The sequence below is a fragment of the Tachyglossus aculeatus genome, chromosome 20 (assembly GCF_015852505.1).
Source record: "Tachyglossus aculeatus isolate mTacAcu1 chromosome 20, mTacAcu1.pri, whole genome shotgun sequence".
In the NCBI taxonomy this organism is placed as follows: domain Eukaryota; kingdom Metazoa; phylum Chordata; class Mammalia; order Monotremata; family Tachyglossidae; genus Tachyglossus; species Tachyglossus aculeatus.
Genome location: NC_052085.1, coordinates 17,790,123 through 17,808,321, shown reverse-complemented (window position 1 = coordinate 17,808,321; position 18,199 = coordinate 17,790,123). Strand labels below are relative to the sequence as shown.

The 18,199-nt window shown below is 46.5% G+C and overlaps 1 protein-coding gene across 1 annotated transcript; it reads left to right on the top strand.

Annotated features, from left to right (window-relative positions):
• Positions 1-8,296: 8,296 nt before the first annotated feature.
• Positions 8,297-12,386, top strand: LOC119941281 (olfactory receptor 2T2-like). Its single transcript, XM_038761660.1, has 3 exons — positions 8,297-8,309; positions 10,886-11,411; positions 12,209-12,386. Exons 1-3 carry the CDS (start codon positions 8,297-8,299, stop codon positions 12,384-12,386), a joined length of 717 nt encoding a protein of 238 aa, XP_038617588.1.
• Positions 12,387-18,199: the final 5,813 nt, after the last annotated feature.

The following is an 18,199-nucleotide window of genomic DNA, read 5'->3' as shown; positions in this document are numbered from 1 at the left end:
CTTTGTTCTCAGTCGGAAGCATCATTGAAGAAGGTCTTGAATTACTTGTACAAAAAGCTCTGGTTTGCTTCCGACTGTTCTCTAGATGCAAGGAACCAAGAAAGACGTGCAGATAAACCTCTTCTCTGAATTCGCAAAGCAGTATGGATTGACAATCTGAAGAAGCTGAGGATGTGGGCCATTTTACACCCGGCAAACCCTCCAAAAAACTAAAGAACTTTGGAAGCAGTCTGGCTCAGTGAAAAGAGCACGGGCTCGGGAGTAAAAGGTCATGAGTACTAATCCCTGTTCTGCCGCTTTTCAGTTGTGTGACTTTGGGCGAGTCACTTAATTTCTCTGTGCCTGTTACCTCATATGTAAAATGGGGATTAAGACTGTGAGCCCCACGTGGGACAACCTGATCACCTTGTATCCTCCCCAGGGCTTAGAACATAGTAAACTCTAAACAAATACCACATCACCATCCATGGCAGCATAGAGCTGAATGTTGTCTCTGAATTATGCTTCTTTGAATAACAGTTTGTTCAATGGTGCAAGGCTAGATCAGTGCTCTCCCTATCTTAAGAGTCCCCCTAATATCACATATCCCGTGAGCCCGTTTTTGCGTATGGATTTTCTCTATTTGTTGTCAAACAGTACTTTCTAAGCACTTAGTACAGTGCTCTGAAAACAGTAAGCGCTCAATAAATACGATTGAATGAATATAAAAGCTAACTGATAATGCATCATTTTTTAAACAATTGACCCAAAGCTTGGTGATAGTTTTTCTATGTTGGGTCAGTTGGAAACCAATAAATGAGAAGAAGCATGGCATAGTGGATAGAGCCCGGATCTGAGAGTCAGAAGGACCTGAGTTCTAATCTCAGCTCTGCCAGTTGTCTGCTGCGTAACCTTGAGCAAGCCACTTAACTTCTCTGGGCCTCAGTTACCTCATCTGTAAAATGAGGATGATAATAATAATAATAATAATAATAATAGTATTTGTTAAGTGCTTACTATGTGCCAAGCACTGTTCTAAGCACTGGGGGTGATACAAGGTGATCAGGTTGTCCCACGGGTGGCTCAGAGTCTTAATCCCCATTTTACAGATGCGGGAACTCAGGCCCAGAGAAGTTAAGTGACTTGCCCAAAGTCACACAGCTGACAGTTGGCGGAGCCGGGATTTGAACCAGTGACCTCTGACTCCAAAGCCCAGGCTCTTTCCACTGAGCCAGGCTGCTTCCCTAAACAGGATTAAGGATTAAGGATTAAGGAGGATTAAGACTGTTATCCCCATGTGGGATAACCTGACGACCTTGTATTTATCCCAGCGCTTAGAACAGTGCTTGGCACATAGTAAGCGCTTAATCGTTATTATTACACCCGACACCTCTTTCCACACCGGTATCCCGACACCCGCGAAAGTAGAGGACAGCGACTCAACTAGGTGATAACGAAGCCTCAACATCCCCCGCATCAATCCCTGACCACTTACTAACGCTCAGCTATTGACTCGGGTCCGACGCTTTAATGACTCGCTAATCGCAGCACGTAATTTGTGGATTCCCTTCATCCCGGAGTGTCTGAGTTGCCACAGATTAATAGAGTTTGCGTTGGCCATGAGGTCTACAGATAATAATAATAATGATGATGACGATGGTATTTGTTAAGTGCCCACCATGTGTCAAGCACTGTTCTAAGCCCTGCGGTGGATACAATCAATCAATCAATCAATCGTATTTATTGAGCGCTTACTGTGTGCACAGCACTGTACTAAGCACTTGGGAAGTACAAGTTGGCAACATATAGAGACAGTCCCTACCCAACAGTGAGCTCACAGTCCAAAAGGGGGAGACAGAGAACAAAACCAAACATACTAACAAAATAAAATAAATAGAATAGATATATACAAGTAAAATAAATAAATAAATAAATAGAGTAATGAATATGCACAAACATATATACATATATAGAGGTGCTGTGGGGAAGGGAAGGAGGTAAGATGGGGGATGGAGGGGGGACGAGGGGGAGAAGAAGGAAGGGGCTCAGTCTGGGAAGGCCTCCTGGAGGAGGTGAGCTCTCAACAGGCCTTGAAGGGAAGAAGAGAACTAGCTTGGCGGATGGGCAGAGGGAGTGTATTCCAGGCCCGGGGGATGACGTGGACCGGGGGTCGATGGCGGGACAGGCGAGAACGAGATACGTTGAGGAGAACGAGGTACGGTGAAGAGAACGAGGTATGGATACAAGCGAATCACATTGCACAAAGTCCCTGTCCCAGGTGGGGTTCACCGTCTCAATTCCCATTTTACAGATGAGGCAACTGAAGCACACAGAAGTAAGTGACTTGCCCAAGGTCACATAGCAGACAAATGGCAGAGCGGAAATTAGAACCCATGACCGTCTGAATCCCAGACCCGTGCTCTATCCATTATGTCATGCTGCTTCTCTAGATCAACTGTTGCAACCCCGAAATTCCTTTCTCTTATGCCCTATGCATTTAGGACATACTTTTGATTGATTGACTGATTAATAGGATTGGAGCTCAACGCACAGTTTCGATGATTGAATTTTTTGACTGATGGATAGTTCAGTGCTGGGCACTCAACTGAAGCAGCATGGCCTTGTGGAAAGAGCAAGGGCCTGCGAGGTAGAAGATTTGGATTCTAAATCTGTCTTCTCCACATGCCAGTTGTGTGACCTTGGGCAAATCACTTAACTTCTCCATGCCTCAGTTCCCTCATCTGTAAAATGGGGATTAAGAATGTGATTCCCATAAGGGACAGGGACTTTGTCCAATCTAATTACCTTGTACCTACACCAGCACTTAGAACAGTGCTTGGCACACAGTGACCGCTTAACAAATACCACAATTATTGAATGCATTTTCCTGTGTTGGCTTCCTTCCAGGAAGCCAAGAATATCGGAGAGTTTCAGTCGTGGAAACTCTCAGTCAGTTTAGGACCTGGTGCTTTCAGGGGATTCAGCTCGAGACCACGTCTTTTCCTTAAAGAAACGGGAGATGCTGAGTAACCCCCAGCTCCATTGCCAGGGTTCAGCTGGGCCGCTATTTAAGGTGCAGCCTTTAGTCTGCTCACTTACCTCTCTTTATCTGGAGCTGTCAGTCAGAGATGTTTGATGTCACTGGATCGATCTCTGTCCAGGAAGAGGTAAGCATATTACCAGAAAGGTTTGGGATGGAAACGGATGGGCTCTTTTCTTTCTCTCTTTTTTTTCGTGATATGTGTTAAGTGCTTACTAAGTACCAGGAATTGTACTAAGCCCAGGCATAGATGATAATTATAATAATAATTGTGGTATTTGTTAAAGGCTTACCGTGTGGCTGGTACTGTACTAAGTGGTGGGGTAGTACATTTTGATACTTATAATAACTGTAGTATTTGTTAAGTGCTTACTGGGTGCCAGGCACTGTCCTAAGTGTGGGATAGATAATATTGATAATAATAGTAACTGTTGTATTTGGTAAGTGCTGAGTAGATGCCAGGCACTGTCCTAAGCTTGGGGTGATTAATAATGATAATAATAATAATAATAATAATGGTGGTGTTTGTTAAACACTTATTAGATGCCAAGCACCGGGGTAGATAAGAGATAATAAGGTTAGACCCAGTCCATATCCCACATGGTGATCACAGTCTTTTACCCATTTTACAGATGAGATAACTGAGGCACAGAGAAGTGAAGTGAAATGACCAAGGTCACACAGCAGATAAGTGGTGGAGTTGGGACTAGAAACCATGTGAAATCATCATCATCTTATTTTATTATTGCCCTAGCATGTTAATTAACTACCCTCTGTGATGTCATCACCTACTTATGTTATTGTTACTGCGTTATTGCTACTGCATTTTAATTGTTAACCTCCCACTGTGCTGGCATTTACTTGGCTGACGACCATTAACTATCAATTCCCCTGCTCCCAACTGCCCTTCCCATTCCTCACCTTCCCCTTCCCCTCTCCCACCCAGCTCTTTCCCTCCCTTTCCCCCTAAACCACACCTCACCCTCCCCACCCCCCGCCAGGAGCCCTCTGTTCCAGCGCCTACCTTCAACTCCTCCCTCCCTCCCCTCCTCCCGGCCCCCACACCATCCCAGTTCTCCTTTTTCATCGCTATCTCTCTTTCCACTCTCCCCGCCCAGGCCCCCACCAACTCATCCCAATCCAAACCCTCCCCACCCCTCGCACCCTTCACCCTCCCTCCCCTCCTTCCACAGCTGCTGCCAAGTGTGGCCTTTGGAATCCCTGCTCCATTATAGGTAAGCTACCTTTCATCCTGGACCTATTCCTTTCCAGCTCTCTACTCCTCCTTGCCCTAACTGAAACAGGCTCTCTCCGGACGACACCATCTCTTCTGCTGCTCTCTCCAGTAGAGGCCTCTTCTTCTCCCACTCCCCCAGACTCACCGGAAAGGAGGAGGTGTCGGTTTCCTTCCCGCTCCCAATGTCGCTTTCGCACTATCCCTCCTCCCCCTTCCCTTTCCTTCCTCTCCTTTGAAACCCACATTATTCGCCTCTACCACCCACCCCAGATCCTTGTGGCCGTCATGTACCGCCCCCCCCCCGGCACCACCTCCAACTTCTTTAAGGATTTTGACCCCTTATTCACCTTCCTTCTCTCCTTCTCCATGCCCACTCTGATACTCGGAGACTTCAACATCCACATGGATGTCCCTGGTGACTCCTCTGCCGCCCGCCTTCTATCTCTCCTGCTCCACCCCACCTCGCCCACTCGCCATCTTGGTCACATCCTCGACCTCATCATCTCCTACCTCTGCACTATCTCCATCCTCACCAACTCTGAAATCCCTCTCTCTGATAACAACCTTCTCATCTGCCTCCTCACTCACACTCCTCTCCCCTGTAAAGCTATATTACTACCTCACAGAGACCTCCGCTTTCTCGGCCCCATCCATCTTTCTGAGCGTCTCACACTCCACCTCGCCTCCCTTTCCACTCTACCCAATCTTGGTGACCAGATTACTACTCTCAACTCTACCCTCTCTACTCAGCCGAACTCGCACTCTCCCCTTTCCCTTCGTCGCTCTCGTACCACTAACCCAGAGCCTTGGATCACTGCCAATGTCTGCCTCCTTTGATCTTATGCTCGAGCCGCTGAACGCTGCTGGCGAAAGTCTAAACACCAAGCCAACCCTGTTGACTTCAGGTTTATCCTTTCCTGCCTTAACTCTGCCCTCTCCTCTGCCAGACAAAACTATTTCTCCTAACTTATTGACACCCACGCCCATCATCCCCGTCAGCTCTACCGAAATTTAACTCCCTTATCAGGCTCCCTGTTCCTCCCCCTTCTCCATCCCTCACCCCCAACGATGTGGCCTCCTACTTCATTAGTAAAAGTAACTCCATCAGGTCTGAGCTCCCCAAAGTCACTCCTCTCCCTTCTCCAATCCTCCTGCTCTCAACCCTCTCCACTACTCTCCCATCCTTCCCAGCAGTATCTTCAGATATGATCTCCTCCCTCCTCTCAAGTGCTACTCCATCCACCTGTATTTCTGACCCCATTCTTTCTCATCGTATGAAATCTCTCGCCCCTTCCCTCCTCCCCTCCTTAATTTCCATCTTCAACCACTCACTCTCCCCTGGTTCCTTCCCCTCTGCCTTCAAACATATCCACGTCTCCCCCATCCTAAAAAAAACCTCGCTTGACCCCACCTCCCCTTCTAGTTATCGCCCCATCTCCCTCCTACCTTTCCTTTCCAAACTCCTTGAACGAGTCGTCTACAGCCACTGCCTCGAATTCCTCAACGCCATCTCTCTCCTTGACCCCCTACAATCTAGCTTCCGTCCCCTACATTCTACGGAAACCTCCCTCTCGAAGGTCACCAGTGACCCCCTTCTTGCCAAATCCAACGGCTCCTACTCTATCCTAATCCTACTCGACCTCTCAGCTGCCTTCGACACTGTGGACCACCCCCTTCTCCTCAACACACTATCCAACCTTGGCTTCACAGACTCTGTCCTCTCCGGGTTCTCCTCTTATCTTTCCGGCCGTTCATTCTCAGTCTCCTTTTCGGGCTCCTCCTCTTCCTCCCATCCCCTTACCCTGACCCCTGACCCTAGGGGTTCCTCAAGGGTCAGTTCTTGGTCCCCTTCTGTTCTCTATCTACACTCACTCCCTTGGTGAACTCATTCACTACCACGGCTTCAACTATCAGCTTTACGCTGATGACACGCAAATCTACATCTCTGCCCCTGCTCTCTTTCCCTCCCTTTAGGCTCGGGTCTCCTCCTGCCTTCAGGACATCTCCATCTGGATGTCTTCCCGCCATTTGAAACAGTATGTCCAAGACTGAACTCCTTATCTTCCCTCCCAAACCCTGCTCTCTCCTTGACTTTCCCTTCACTGTAGACGGCACTACCATCTGTCTCGTCTCACAAGCCCGCAATCTTGGTGACATCCTCGAATCTGCCCTCTCGTTCACCCCACACATCCAATCCGTCACCAAAACCTGCCGGTCCCACCTCCACGACATCACCAAGATCCGTCCTTTCCTCTCCATCCAAACCGCTATCCTGTTGGTTCATTCTATCATCCAATCCCGACTGGATTACTGCATTAACATCCTCTCTGATCTCCCATCCTCCTCTCTCTCCCCACTTCAGTCTTTAATTCACGCTGCTGCCCGGATCATCTCTGTGCAGAAACGCTCTGGGCATGTTACTCCCTTCCTCAAAATTCTCCTGTCTCTTCCACTCAACCTACACATCAAGAAAAAAAACTCTTTACTCTCAGTTTCAACACTCTCCCTCACCTCTCCCCCTCCTACCTCACCTCCCTTCTCTCCCTTTACAGCCCAGCACGCACCCTCCGCTCCTCTGCCGCTGACCTCCTCACCATGCCTCGTTCTCGCTTGTCCCGCCGTCAACCTCCGGCCCACGTCCTCCCGCTGGCCTGGAATGCCTTCCCTCCGCACATCAGCCAAGCTAGCTCTCTTCCTCCCTTCAAAGCCCTACTGAGAGCTCACCTCCTCCAGAAGGTCTTCCCAGACTGAACCCCCCTTTCTCCTCTCCTCCTCCCCATCCCCCCGCCCTATTCCCCTCCTCACAGCACCTGTATATATGTTTGTACAGATTTATTACTCTATTAATTTGACTTGTCCACATTTACCCTTCTATTTATTTTATTAATGATGTGCATCTAGCTTTACGTCTATTTATTCTGATGACTTGACAGCTGTCCACATGTTTTGTTTTGTTGTCTGCCTCCCTCTTCTTGACTGTGAACCATTGTTGGGTAGGGACCGTCTCTATATGTTGCCAACTTGTACTTCCCAGCGCTTAGTACAGTGCTCTGAACACTGTAAGTGCTCAATAAATACGACTGAATTAATGAATGAATACCCTTTGATTCCCATTCCCCTGCTCCTGCGACTAGGCCATGCTGCTTATCTCAGCTGCAGCAACAAAGACGGTAGGGTTAGACATACAGACGAACTTCTTAGAAGTATCAGTAGAACCATTGGCAATTGCTGCTGAGAGTATTCGCATTATTATTATTACTATTATCATTATTATTGCATTTGTGAAGCTCATACTATATGTCAAGCACTGTACTAAGCGCTAGAGTATATACGAGTCAATCCTTTGGGGGCTCACAGTCTAAATGTGAGGGAAAACACGTAGTGAATCCCCATTTTGCAACTGAGGGAACTAAGCCGTAGAGAAGGAAAGGGACTTGCCCAAGTCACACAGAAGTCAAGGGGCAGAGCCAGCATTAAAACCCAGGTCATCTGACCCCCTGGTCCCGCCTTTTTCCACTAGGCAGTGCTGATTCACTTCTCTATTGATGGAGGCTGGGGGCTGGACAAGATGACCTCTGGACATTTTTTCCAGGTCCAGTGCTTTAACCATTCCACAGCATCATTATCGTCAACAGAATTACTATTTTCTCGCTTATGAATGGAGTTGCTAAGTGACAGAGGAGAGCTCATGTACTTTAATAGTGATAATGGTGTCCCAAGCACTGTTGTAGAAGAAAGATTATCGTTCGAGACAGAATCCCTGTCTCACAAGGGCCTGACAGTGTGAAAGGGAGAGACAGAACAGGAATTCAATGTCCATTTTAGAGATGAGGAATCTGAAGCACAGATAAGTGAGTTGCGCAAGGTCACCCAGCAAACAAGTGGCAGACCCAGGATTAAAACCCAAGCCTTCTGACTCCCAGGACTGGGCTCTTTCTGCTGGCTAGGTTGGGGGAGGAATGGATTGAAGGTGTGAGCAGAAGGTGTGGGGGGAAGGAGAATCAGAGAGAAACTTGTGGCGCGAGAGGGGTTGATAGGAAATGGGTGGGGAGGGTGAGAGAAGCAGTGTGGGGACTAACGGACTCTGCGCGACACCCTTCCATCCCCACAGAAAGTGCTCAATAATTACCACTGATTAACGGATTGACTGCATACATAATCCCCCCGTTTCACGGGTCTATTTAAGCCTCCACGCACTTAATCCATTCTCACCTGATTCATGTCCATCTGCTACTACTACTACTACTACTGCTGCTGCTGCTGCTGCTGCTGCTGCTACTGCTACTGCTGCTACTACTACTACTACAGTACTACTACTAACAATAATAATAATAATTCGTTTTCCATGCAGAAAAGCCCAGAAATAATTCCAAAGAAGAATTTCTCCAATTTTTACCAACCTCCCTGAAGGAAATTTACCAGCCTTTTTTGAGCCCCCAGAAGAGACACAATCTCAGGCAGATACCTTTTCCATTATTTTATGGTATTTTTGAAGTGCTTACTATGTGCCAGGGACTGTACTAAACGCTGGAGTACATAATCATGTTGGACACAGTCCAAGTTCTATATAAGGCTCATAGTCTTACCCATTTTCAGGTGAGGTAACCGAGGCACAGAGAAGGGAAGGGACTTGCACAAGGACACACAGCAGACAAGCGTTAATTAATCCATATTTATTATTCCAAATAATAAACTTTCACTTGTATCTTCTATTACAGATTCGATTCCCTACAAATGCCCAGTGGGGTTTGAGAAACGATGCTCAGATTTAATTACCTCCCTCCCAGTTCCTGTGATTAGTCTTGTTCTGCTCCCAGAGCCATGGAATAGGGGTGAATAATTGGTCCCTACTGTAGTGCAGACTTCTTTACTGGCTTGTGGCTGTGTGTCTCCCCTCCTCTATACTGTGAGCCCATTGTTGAGTGGGGATTGTCTGTTGCTGAATTGCATTTTCCAAGCGATTATTACAGTGTTCTGCACACAGTAAGCGCTCAATAAATATGTTCGAATGAATGAATGAATAATGCAGGGGGAATAATGAGACTAATGATGATACTTATCAAGCTTTTACTTTATACCGTAAACTAGGTCACAAGAAGCCGCATGATGTAATGGAAAAAGTATGAACATAACAGTCAGGAGGCCTGGGTTCTAATCCCAACTCTATCACTGTCTGCTGTTTGACCTTAGGCAAGTCACTTCACTTCACTGTGCCTCATTTTCCTTATCTGTCAAGTGGGTATTCTTCGGCTTGCTTTTGTTTTTGTTTTTGTGGCATTTGTTAAGCGCTTACTATGAACCAGGAACTGTACCAAACGCTGGGGCAGATAAAAGCCAATCGGGTTGGACACAGTCCGTGTCCCTCATGGGGCTCACGATCTTATTTCCCATTTTATAGGTATTAACTGAGGCACAAAGATGTTCCGTGGTTTGCCCAAGATCACACAGCAGACAAGTGGTAGAGCCGGGGTTAGAACCCAAATCCTACTGACTACCAGGCCCCGCTTTTTTCCCTCCTACTTTGAAGAGGAAGGCCAGTTATCAGTGAGATGAAGTGAGGATGAGCTCCAGGAAGGGGAAAGGGAATGAACAACAGATTGGGGTTGGGAGAGATGACAGAAAGGAATGATAGCAAGGTCAATATGGGAATAAGGAATTTATGTGTGCTTTGATAGGGAAATCTCACAACAAAGTCATTTTTGAACATAAAGAATGAGGAGGTATATTTAGAGACTAAAGATATCTATTCCCACATATAAAAATTCCCACGTATTACTATAGTTGTCTCTCTGTAGCTCTATCTGCGGTCCTTTTAACCATTAATCGATCCATATATACATCAATAAATTAATCAATGATATTTATTAAGCACTTACTATTTGAAGAGCACTGTACAAAGCATTTGGGAGAGTACAATACAATAACGTTGGTAGATACGATCCCTGCCCTTAAGGGTTTACATACATGTACTCTGTTTATCTCTGTAAAAATTCCTATAAATCTATTTATATATCAACATAGATAGATATCAAAAAGGCATATAACTTAAATATTTATCAATCTATTTACTGCCAAAGTCACCACAGCTATATAGATTGTTTTATATTTCTATCAGTTAATCTATTGACCTATTTATCCATATATCTATCTAACGTCTATCTATCCAGCTATCCATTTATTCATCACCTCTCGAACGCTGTGAAGCAGCGTGGTCTAGTGAAAATGCCTGGGCCTGGGTATCAAGGGACGTGGGTTCTAATGCCCCTTGTATGATGGGTGACTTTTGGAAGAAGTCACTCATTTCTCTGCACCGCAGTTTCCTCAACTGTAAAATGTGTATTGAATTTCCATTATCCCTCCTACATAAACGGTGAGCACCACATGGGATAAGAACTGTGTCCACCCTGATTAACTCGCATCTACCCCAGCACTTAGAACTGTACTTGACATACTGAAAGTACTTAACAAATAAGCTACTACTGCTATTACTCCTCCTTCTCGTTCTCCTCCTCCTCCTCCTTCTACTACTAATAATAATGATATCCTGTGTCCTGTCTCCCCTCTTGGGCTTAGTTAAGACTGAGCATTGGGGAACTCGACTCAAGCCACTCAGATACATTTCATCCTAGTGGGGCTCCTCAACAATGACGGACTTCTCACCATTCTCTCCATCTTGATTAACCTCACCTTCATCGTGACCCTGACTGAAAATTCGGCAATGATGGTCCTCATCTACATCGACTCCCAGCTCCACACCCCCATGAATTTCCTGCTCAGACACCTCTCCCTCATGGATGCCAAGTACAGCTGCACAACTGTGCCCAAGATGATGGTGGACAAGTTGACCGGGCAGAAGTCCACTTCCTTCTGGGGTTGTATTTCTCAGATCTTCCTGTACTGGACCCTGCTGAGAGCCGAATGCTTCCTCCTGGGCCCCATGGTCTACGACAGATACGTGGCTATCGGCCACGCTCTATGCTATGCGGTCCTCATGAACCAAAGGAGGTGCATCCAGGTGGCAGCGGGCTCCTGGCTCTTGGGAGGGGCAGATGGCTTCCTGAACACCCCCTTAGTCATGAGCTTCCCCTACTGTGCGTCAAGAGTCATCAACAACTTCTTCTACGAAGTCCTTGCCCTGCTGAAGCTCTCATCATCGTCATCATCAATCGTATTTATTGAGCGCTTACTATGTGCAGAACACTGTACTAAGCGCTTGGGAAGTACAAATTGGCAACATATAGAGACAGTCCCTACCCGACAGTGGGCTCACAGTCTAAAAGGGGGAGACAGACAACAAAACCAAACATACTAACAAAATAAAATAAATAGAATAGATATGTACAAATAAAATAAATAAATAAATAGAGTAATAAATGTGCACAAACATATATACATATATACAGGTGCTGTGGGGAAGGGAAGGAGGTAAGATGGGGGGATGGAGAGGGGGACGAGGGGGAGAGGAAGGAAGGGGCTCAGTCTGGGAAGGCCTCCTGGAGGAGGTGAGCTCTCAGTAGGGCCTTGAAGGGAGGAAGAGAGCTAGCTTGGCGGATGGGCAGAGGGAGGGCATTCCAGGCCCAGGGGATGACGTGGGCCGGGGGTCGATGGTGGGACAGGCGAGAGCGAGGTACGGTGAGGAGATTAGCGGCGGAGGAGCGGAGGGTGCGGGGTGGGCTGTAGAAGGAGAGAAGGGAGGTGAGGTAGGAGGGGGCGAGGTGATGGAGAGCCTTGAAGCCCAGGGTGAGGAGTTTCTACCTGATGCGCAGATTGATTGGTAGCCACTGGAGATTTTTGAGGAGGGGAGTAATATGCCCAGAGCGTTTCTGGACAAAGATAATCCGGGCAGCAGCATGAAGTAGGGATTGAAGTGGAGAGAGACACGAGAATGGGAGATCAGAGAGAAGGCTGATGCAGTAGTCCAGACGGGATAGGATGACAGCTTGAATGAGCAGAGTAGCGGTCTCCTGTGTCGACATATCGGTCTACGAGTCTGTGATGTATGTCTGCTGCGTCTTGATGTTCTCAGTGCTCTTTGCCCTCATCACCTTCTGCTATGGCCGGATCGTGGCCTTCGTGCTGGGCATGCGCTCGGCTCATGCCTGGAAGAATACCTTGGCCACCTGCTCTTAATTCATTCATTCATTCATTCATTCATTCATTCATTCATTCATTCATTCATTCAATCTTATTTATTGAGCTCTTACTGTGTGCAAAGCACTGTACTAAACGCTTAATCGTGGTCAGCCTCTTCTACGGGGCGGCCATCTTCACCTACATGCTACCCAATTCCTACCACATTCCCGAGTAGGATAGGGTGGTGTTCCTCTTCTAGACCATCCTCACACCTGCGCTAAATCCTGTGATCTACAGCCTCCTTAATTAATTAATTAGAGCTCTTTGGAAGATAGTGGGCAGATGCATTTCTATATAGAGAATGTGGTACCAAACCGGGCCCTGGAGTAACAATAATAATAATAACAACAACAACAACAACAACAACAATAATAATAATAATAATAATAATAATAATAATAATAATAATGGTACTTCTTAGGTGCTTACAGCGTGGCTTAGTGGAAAGGACACGGGCTTGGGAGTCAGAGATCATGGGTTCTAATCCCAGACCCGCCAAGTGTCTGCTGTGTGACCTTGGGCAAGTCATTTAGTTTATCTGGGCCTCAGGTCCTTCATCTGCAAAATGGGGATTAAAACTGTGATCCCCACATGGGACAACCTAATTAGCTTGTATTCATTTATTCATTCAGTCATTCAGTCATATTCATTGAACGCTTACTGTGTGCAAAGCACGGTACTAACCTCTTGGAAAGTACAATTTGGCAACATATAGAAACAACTCCTACCCAGCAATGGGTTCACAGTCTAGAAGGGGGAGACAGCAAAACAGAGCAAGTAGACAGGTGTCAGTACCATCAAAATAAATAGAATTATAGACATATACACAACATTATTAAAATACAGTAAACATACAAATATACACAAGTGCTGTGAGGAGGGGAAGGGGGTAGGGCAGAGGGAGGGAGTGGGGACGATGGGGAAGAGAGGAGGAGGAGAGAATAAGGGGTGCTCACTCTGGGAAGGACTCCTGGAGGAGGTGAACTCCCAGTAGGGCTTTGAAGGGAGGAAGAGAGCTAGTTTGGGGATTCATTCATTCATTCATTCATTCAATCGTATTTATTGAGCGCTTACTGTGTGCAGAGCACTGTACTAAGCGCTTGGGAAGTACAAGTTGGCAACATATAGAGACGGTCCCTACCCAACAGCGGGCTCACAGTCTATAAGGGGGAGACAGACAACAAAACAAAACATATTAACAAAATAAAATAGAATAAATATGTACAAATAAAATAGAGTAATACATACGTACAAACATATATACAGGTGCTGTGGGGAGGGGAAGGAGGTAAGGCTGGAGGGATGGGGAGAGGAAGGAGGGGGCTCAGTCTGGGAAGTCCTCCACTTATTAAGCGCTTACTATGTACAAAGCACTGTTCTAAGCGCTTGGGAGGTTACAAGATGATCAGGTTGTCCCGCAGGGGGCTCACAGTCTTCATCCCCATTTCACAGATGAGGGATCTGAGGCCAAGAGAAGTGAAGTGACTTGCCCAAAGTCACACAGCTGACAAGTGGTGGAGCTGGGATTTGAACCCATGACCTCTGACTCCAAAGACCGTGCCCTTTCCACTGAGCCACTCTGCTTCTCTGACAAGATTGAGGTACAGTGAGTAAGCTGATACTAGTGGAACCATGTGTGCAGACTGGGATGTGTGGAGGGAGAACATTCCAAGCCAGATGTAGGACGTGGGCCTGGATCGACAGCGGGACAGGCGAAAACGAGGTAGAGTGAGGAGGTTAGCAGCAGATGAGCGGATTGTGCGGGCTGGGCTGTAGAAGGAGAGAAGGGAGGTGAGGTAGGAGGGGCCAAGGTGATGGAGAGCTTTGAAGCAAATAGTGAGAAGTTTTTTCTTCATGTGAAGGTTGATAGGCAACCACTGGAGAGTTGGGAAGTGAAGTGCCCAGAGCGTTTCTGTATCTACCCTAGCGTTTAGAACAGTGTTTGGCACATAGTAAGCGCTTAACAAATACCATTATTATTGCTATTATGTGCCAAACATTGTTCTAAACGCTGGGGTAGATACAAGCTAATGACGTTGGACACAGTCCCTGTCCCACAGGGGGCTCACACTTTTAAATCCCATTTTACAAATGAGGTAACTCAGGCACTGAGAAGTTAAGTGACTTGCCGAAGGTCACACAGGAGACACGTGGTGGAGTCGGGATTAGAACCCAGGACCTCTAACTCCAAGGCCCATGATCTTTCCAGTAAAACATACAGCTTCTGAATCCCACTCAAATCTGGATCAGGGATATTGGCTTCAAATCAGACTGTAGGATCCTGACCAGGTCGAACAGTTAATCCGGGGATTTTTCATTCATTCATTCATCCATTCATTCAATCGCATTTATTGAGCGCTTACTGTGTGCAGAGCACTGTACTAAGCGCTTGGGAAGTACAAGTTGGCAACATATAGAGGCAGTTCCTACACAACAACGGGCTCACAGTCTAGAAGGGGGAGACAGACAGCAAAACGAAACACGTGGACAGGTGTCAGGTCATCAGAATAAACAGAAATAAAGCTAGATGCACATCATTAGCAAAATAAATAGAATAGTAAATATGTACAAATAAAAGAAATAGAGTAATAAATCTGTACAAACATACATACAGATGCTGTGGGGAAGGGAAGGAGGTAGGGCGGGGGGCTGGGGAGGAGGAGAGGAAAAAGGGGCCTCAGTATGGGAAGGCCTCCTGGAGGAAGTGAGCTCTCAGTAGGGCTTTGAAGGGAGGCGGATATGCGGAGGGAAGGCATTCCAGGCCAGGGGAAGGACGTGGGCCGGGGGTCGACGGCGGGACAGGCGAGAACGAGGCACAGTGAGATTTGCGGCAGAGGAGCGGAGGGTGCGGGCTGGGCTGTAAAGGAGAGAAGAGAGATGAGGTAGGAGGGGGCGAGGTGATGGATAGCCTTGAAGCCGAGAGTGAAGAGTTTTTGCATGATGCGTAGGTTGCCTGGCAGCCACTGGAGATTTTTGAGGAGGGGAGTAACATGCCCAGAGCGTTTCTGCACAAAGATGATCCGGGCAGCAGCCTACAGTATAGACTGAAGTGGGGAGAGACAGGAGTATGGGAGATCAGAGAGGAGATTGACGCAGTAATCCAGTCAGGATACGATGAGAGATTGAACCAACAAGGTAGCAGTTTAGATGGAGAGGAAAGGGCGGATCTTGGCGATGTTGTGGAGGTGAGACCGGCTGGTTTTGGTCACGGATTGGATGTGAGGGGTGAACGAGAGAGCGGAGTCGAGGATGACAACAAGGTTGCGGGCTTGTGAGACGGGAAGGATGATAGTGCCGTCTACAGTGATGGGAAAGTCAGGGAGAGGACAGGGTTTGGGAGGGAAGATAAGGAGTTCAGTCTTGGACATATTGAGTTTTAGATGGAGTTCAGACATGCAGATGGAGATGTCCTGAAGGCAGGAGGAGATACGAGCCTGGAGGGAGGGAGAGAGATCAGGGGCAGAGGTGTAGATTTGGATGTCATCAGTATAGAGATTTATGATTCATGATGATAAAATGTGGTGCAAATTATTTGAACGGCAAGTCAGACAGTCAATCAATCATATGTATTAAGCGCTTTGTTCGTTGGTCCATATTTAGTTGGACCGATTTACTGTGATTTACCGAGCATTTACTGTGGGCAGAGCAGTGTACTAAGGGCTAACGAGAGTACAATATAATAATGAATAGACACCTTCCCTGTCCACAGCGACCTTACAGTCTAGAGGGAGAGCAGGCCCTGGCTGCTCTAATATTAACAGTATTTATTAGGCCTTCACCCTGTGCCGAGCACTGTACCAAGCGCTGGGGTAGATACCAGTGTTAAATACCACTGAATAATGGATCTGTCTCCCCCTGTAGACTGTAATCTCATTGTGGGCAGGCAACAGGTCTTCTAATTATGTTGTATTCTTGCAAGTGCTGGGTACAATGCTCAGCATGGAGGAAACACTCAATGAATACCACTGATTATGATACAAAATCAGGAAAGAAATGAGTTAATATGCTAACTGATAATGCATCATTTTATTAACACATGACCCAAAGCTTTGGGATAGTTCTTCTACGTTGTATCAGTTGGAAACCAATAAATGAGAAGTAGCATGGTGTATTGGATAGAGCTCGGATCTGAGAGTCAGAAGTACCTGTGTTCTAACCACAGCTCCGCTAACTGTCTGCTGTGTTACTTCTGTTGGACAAGTTACTTCACTTGTTTGTGCCTCGGTTATCTCATCTGTAAAGTGGTGATTAAAATTCTGAGCCCCATGTGGAAGAGGGACTGTAACCAACATAATTAGCTTCTATCTACCTCTTTGCTCAGCACGGTGCCTGACACATAATTAGCACTTTAAAAAGCCATAGGAAGTGTACTCTGTTTTTTTCAGTCATGGGACAAATTATCTGAAGAGGCAGCAACATGCCCTTAGTGTTCTCCTTCCTGCCTTCACTCTTCCTTACTTCTTAGGGATGTCTTAAGTCTCCTTCTAGACTGTGAGCTCGCTGCTGGGTAGGGACCTTCTCTATATGTTGCCAAATTGTACCTCTCAAGCGCTTAGTACAGTGCTCTGCACACAGTAAGCGCTCAATAAATACGATTGAATGAATGAATGAATGAATATCCTGAACCCCTCCTGCTGCACTGAAGTTTCCTTCCTTCCTGTTCTATCCTGAGTGGAGAAATTAGATTAGATCATAAATATCCCCACTGTTAAAATATTAACTCTTCAAGTCAGTGATTCTTTCTCTTGCCACTGTTATACTCAGTACAGGCACTTGAGCCCTCGTTGGGGCTCAACAAATATCACTGACTGAAATTACAGACTAGCTCTCCAGCTGAATTTATAATAAGCTTCAAATAACATAGTCCTGGTATCCCAAACGAGCACAGTTCCTGGTATATACTGAGTGCTTTAAAAACACCATTATATCATCTGTGTTCAATGGCCTGAGTTAATTCATTTGGGGGAATGCTGTAAAATGCAAGCCTCGGAATTATGAAATGAGCTTTTCAATTAGCACCAGCACCCTCAGGATTTCCTCAGACCCCACCTCTTCATCCAGGCAACTTCCCACCGAGACGTCGGTGGACTAGACTGGCTCCATTTAAGCACAAGCACTTCCTCACAGGCTCAGCACAGCCCGAGGATGCGGAGCTGTGCGAACAGAGAGTGGGATCAGGTGGGTATTCGGGAAAATGTCCCGAAAGGGTGCGAGGCCAGATTGAAGGGAGTGGACGTGACCTGAAGCATGCAGGATTTCAGTTAGATTAGATAAAGGATTTATTGCTCGTGAGAGCTTTGCCTAATCGTAATGATAATAATGACAGTAGTGATATTTGATAATATTAAATGCTATTTACTAAGGGTATATCAGATACCATGGCTCGAGAGAGGGTAATGCAACAGAGTTGGCAAACACCTTCTTTGTCCACAAGGAGTGTCCTGGTCTGTCGGATGTTGACGGGGGAGGGAGTTCCAGGCAGATGTCCAGTTCTTAGAACAGTGCTTAGCACATAGTAAGCACTTACCAAATACCATAATAATAATAATTTTAATAATTTGGGTATTTGTTAAGCGCTTACTATGTACAAAGCACTGTTCTAAGCGCTGGGGAGGATACAAGATGATCAGGTTGTTCCATGTAAGGCTCACAATCTTAGTCCCCATTTTACAGATGAGGTAACTGAGGCTCAGAGAAGTGAAGTGACTTGCTCGAAGTCACACAGCTGACGGTTGGCAGAGCCGGGATTTGAACCCATGACCTCTGATCCGAAGCCCGGGATCTTTCCACTGAGCCACGCTGCTTCTCTG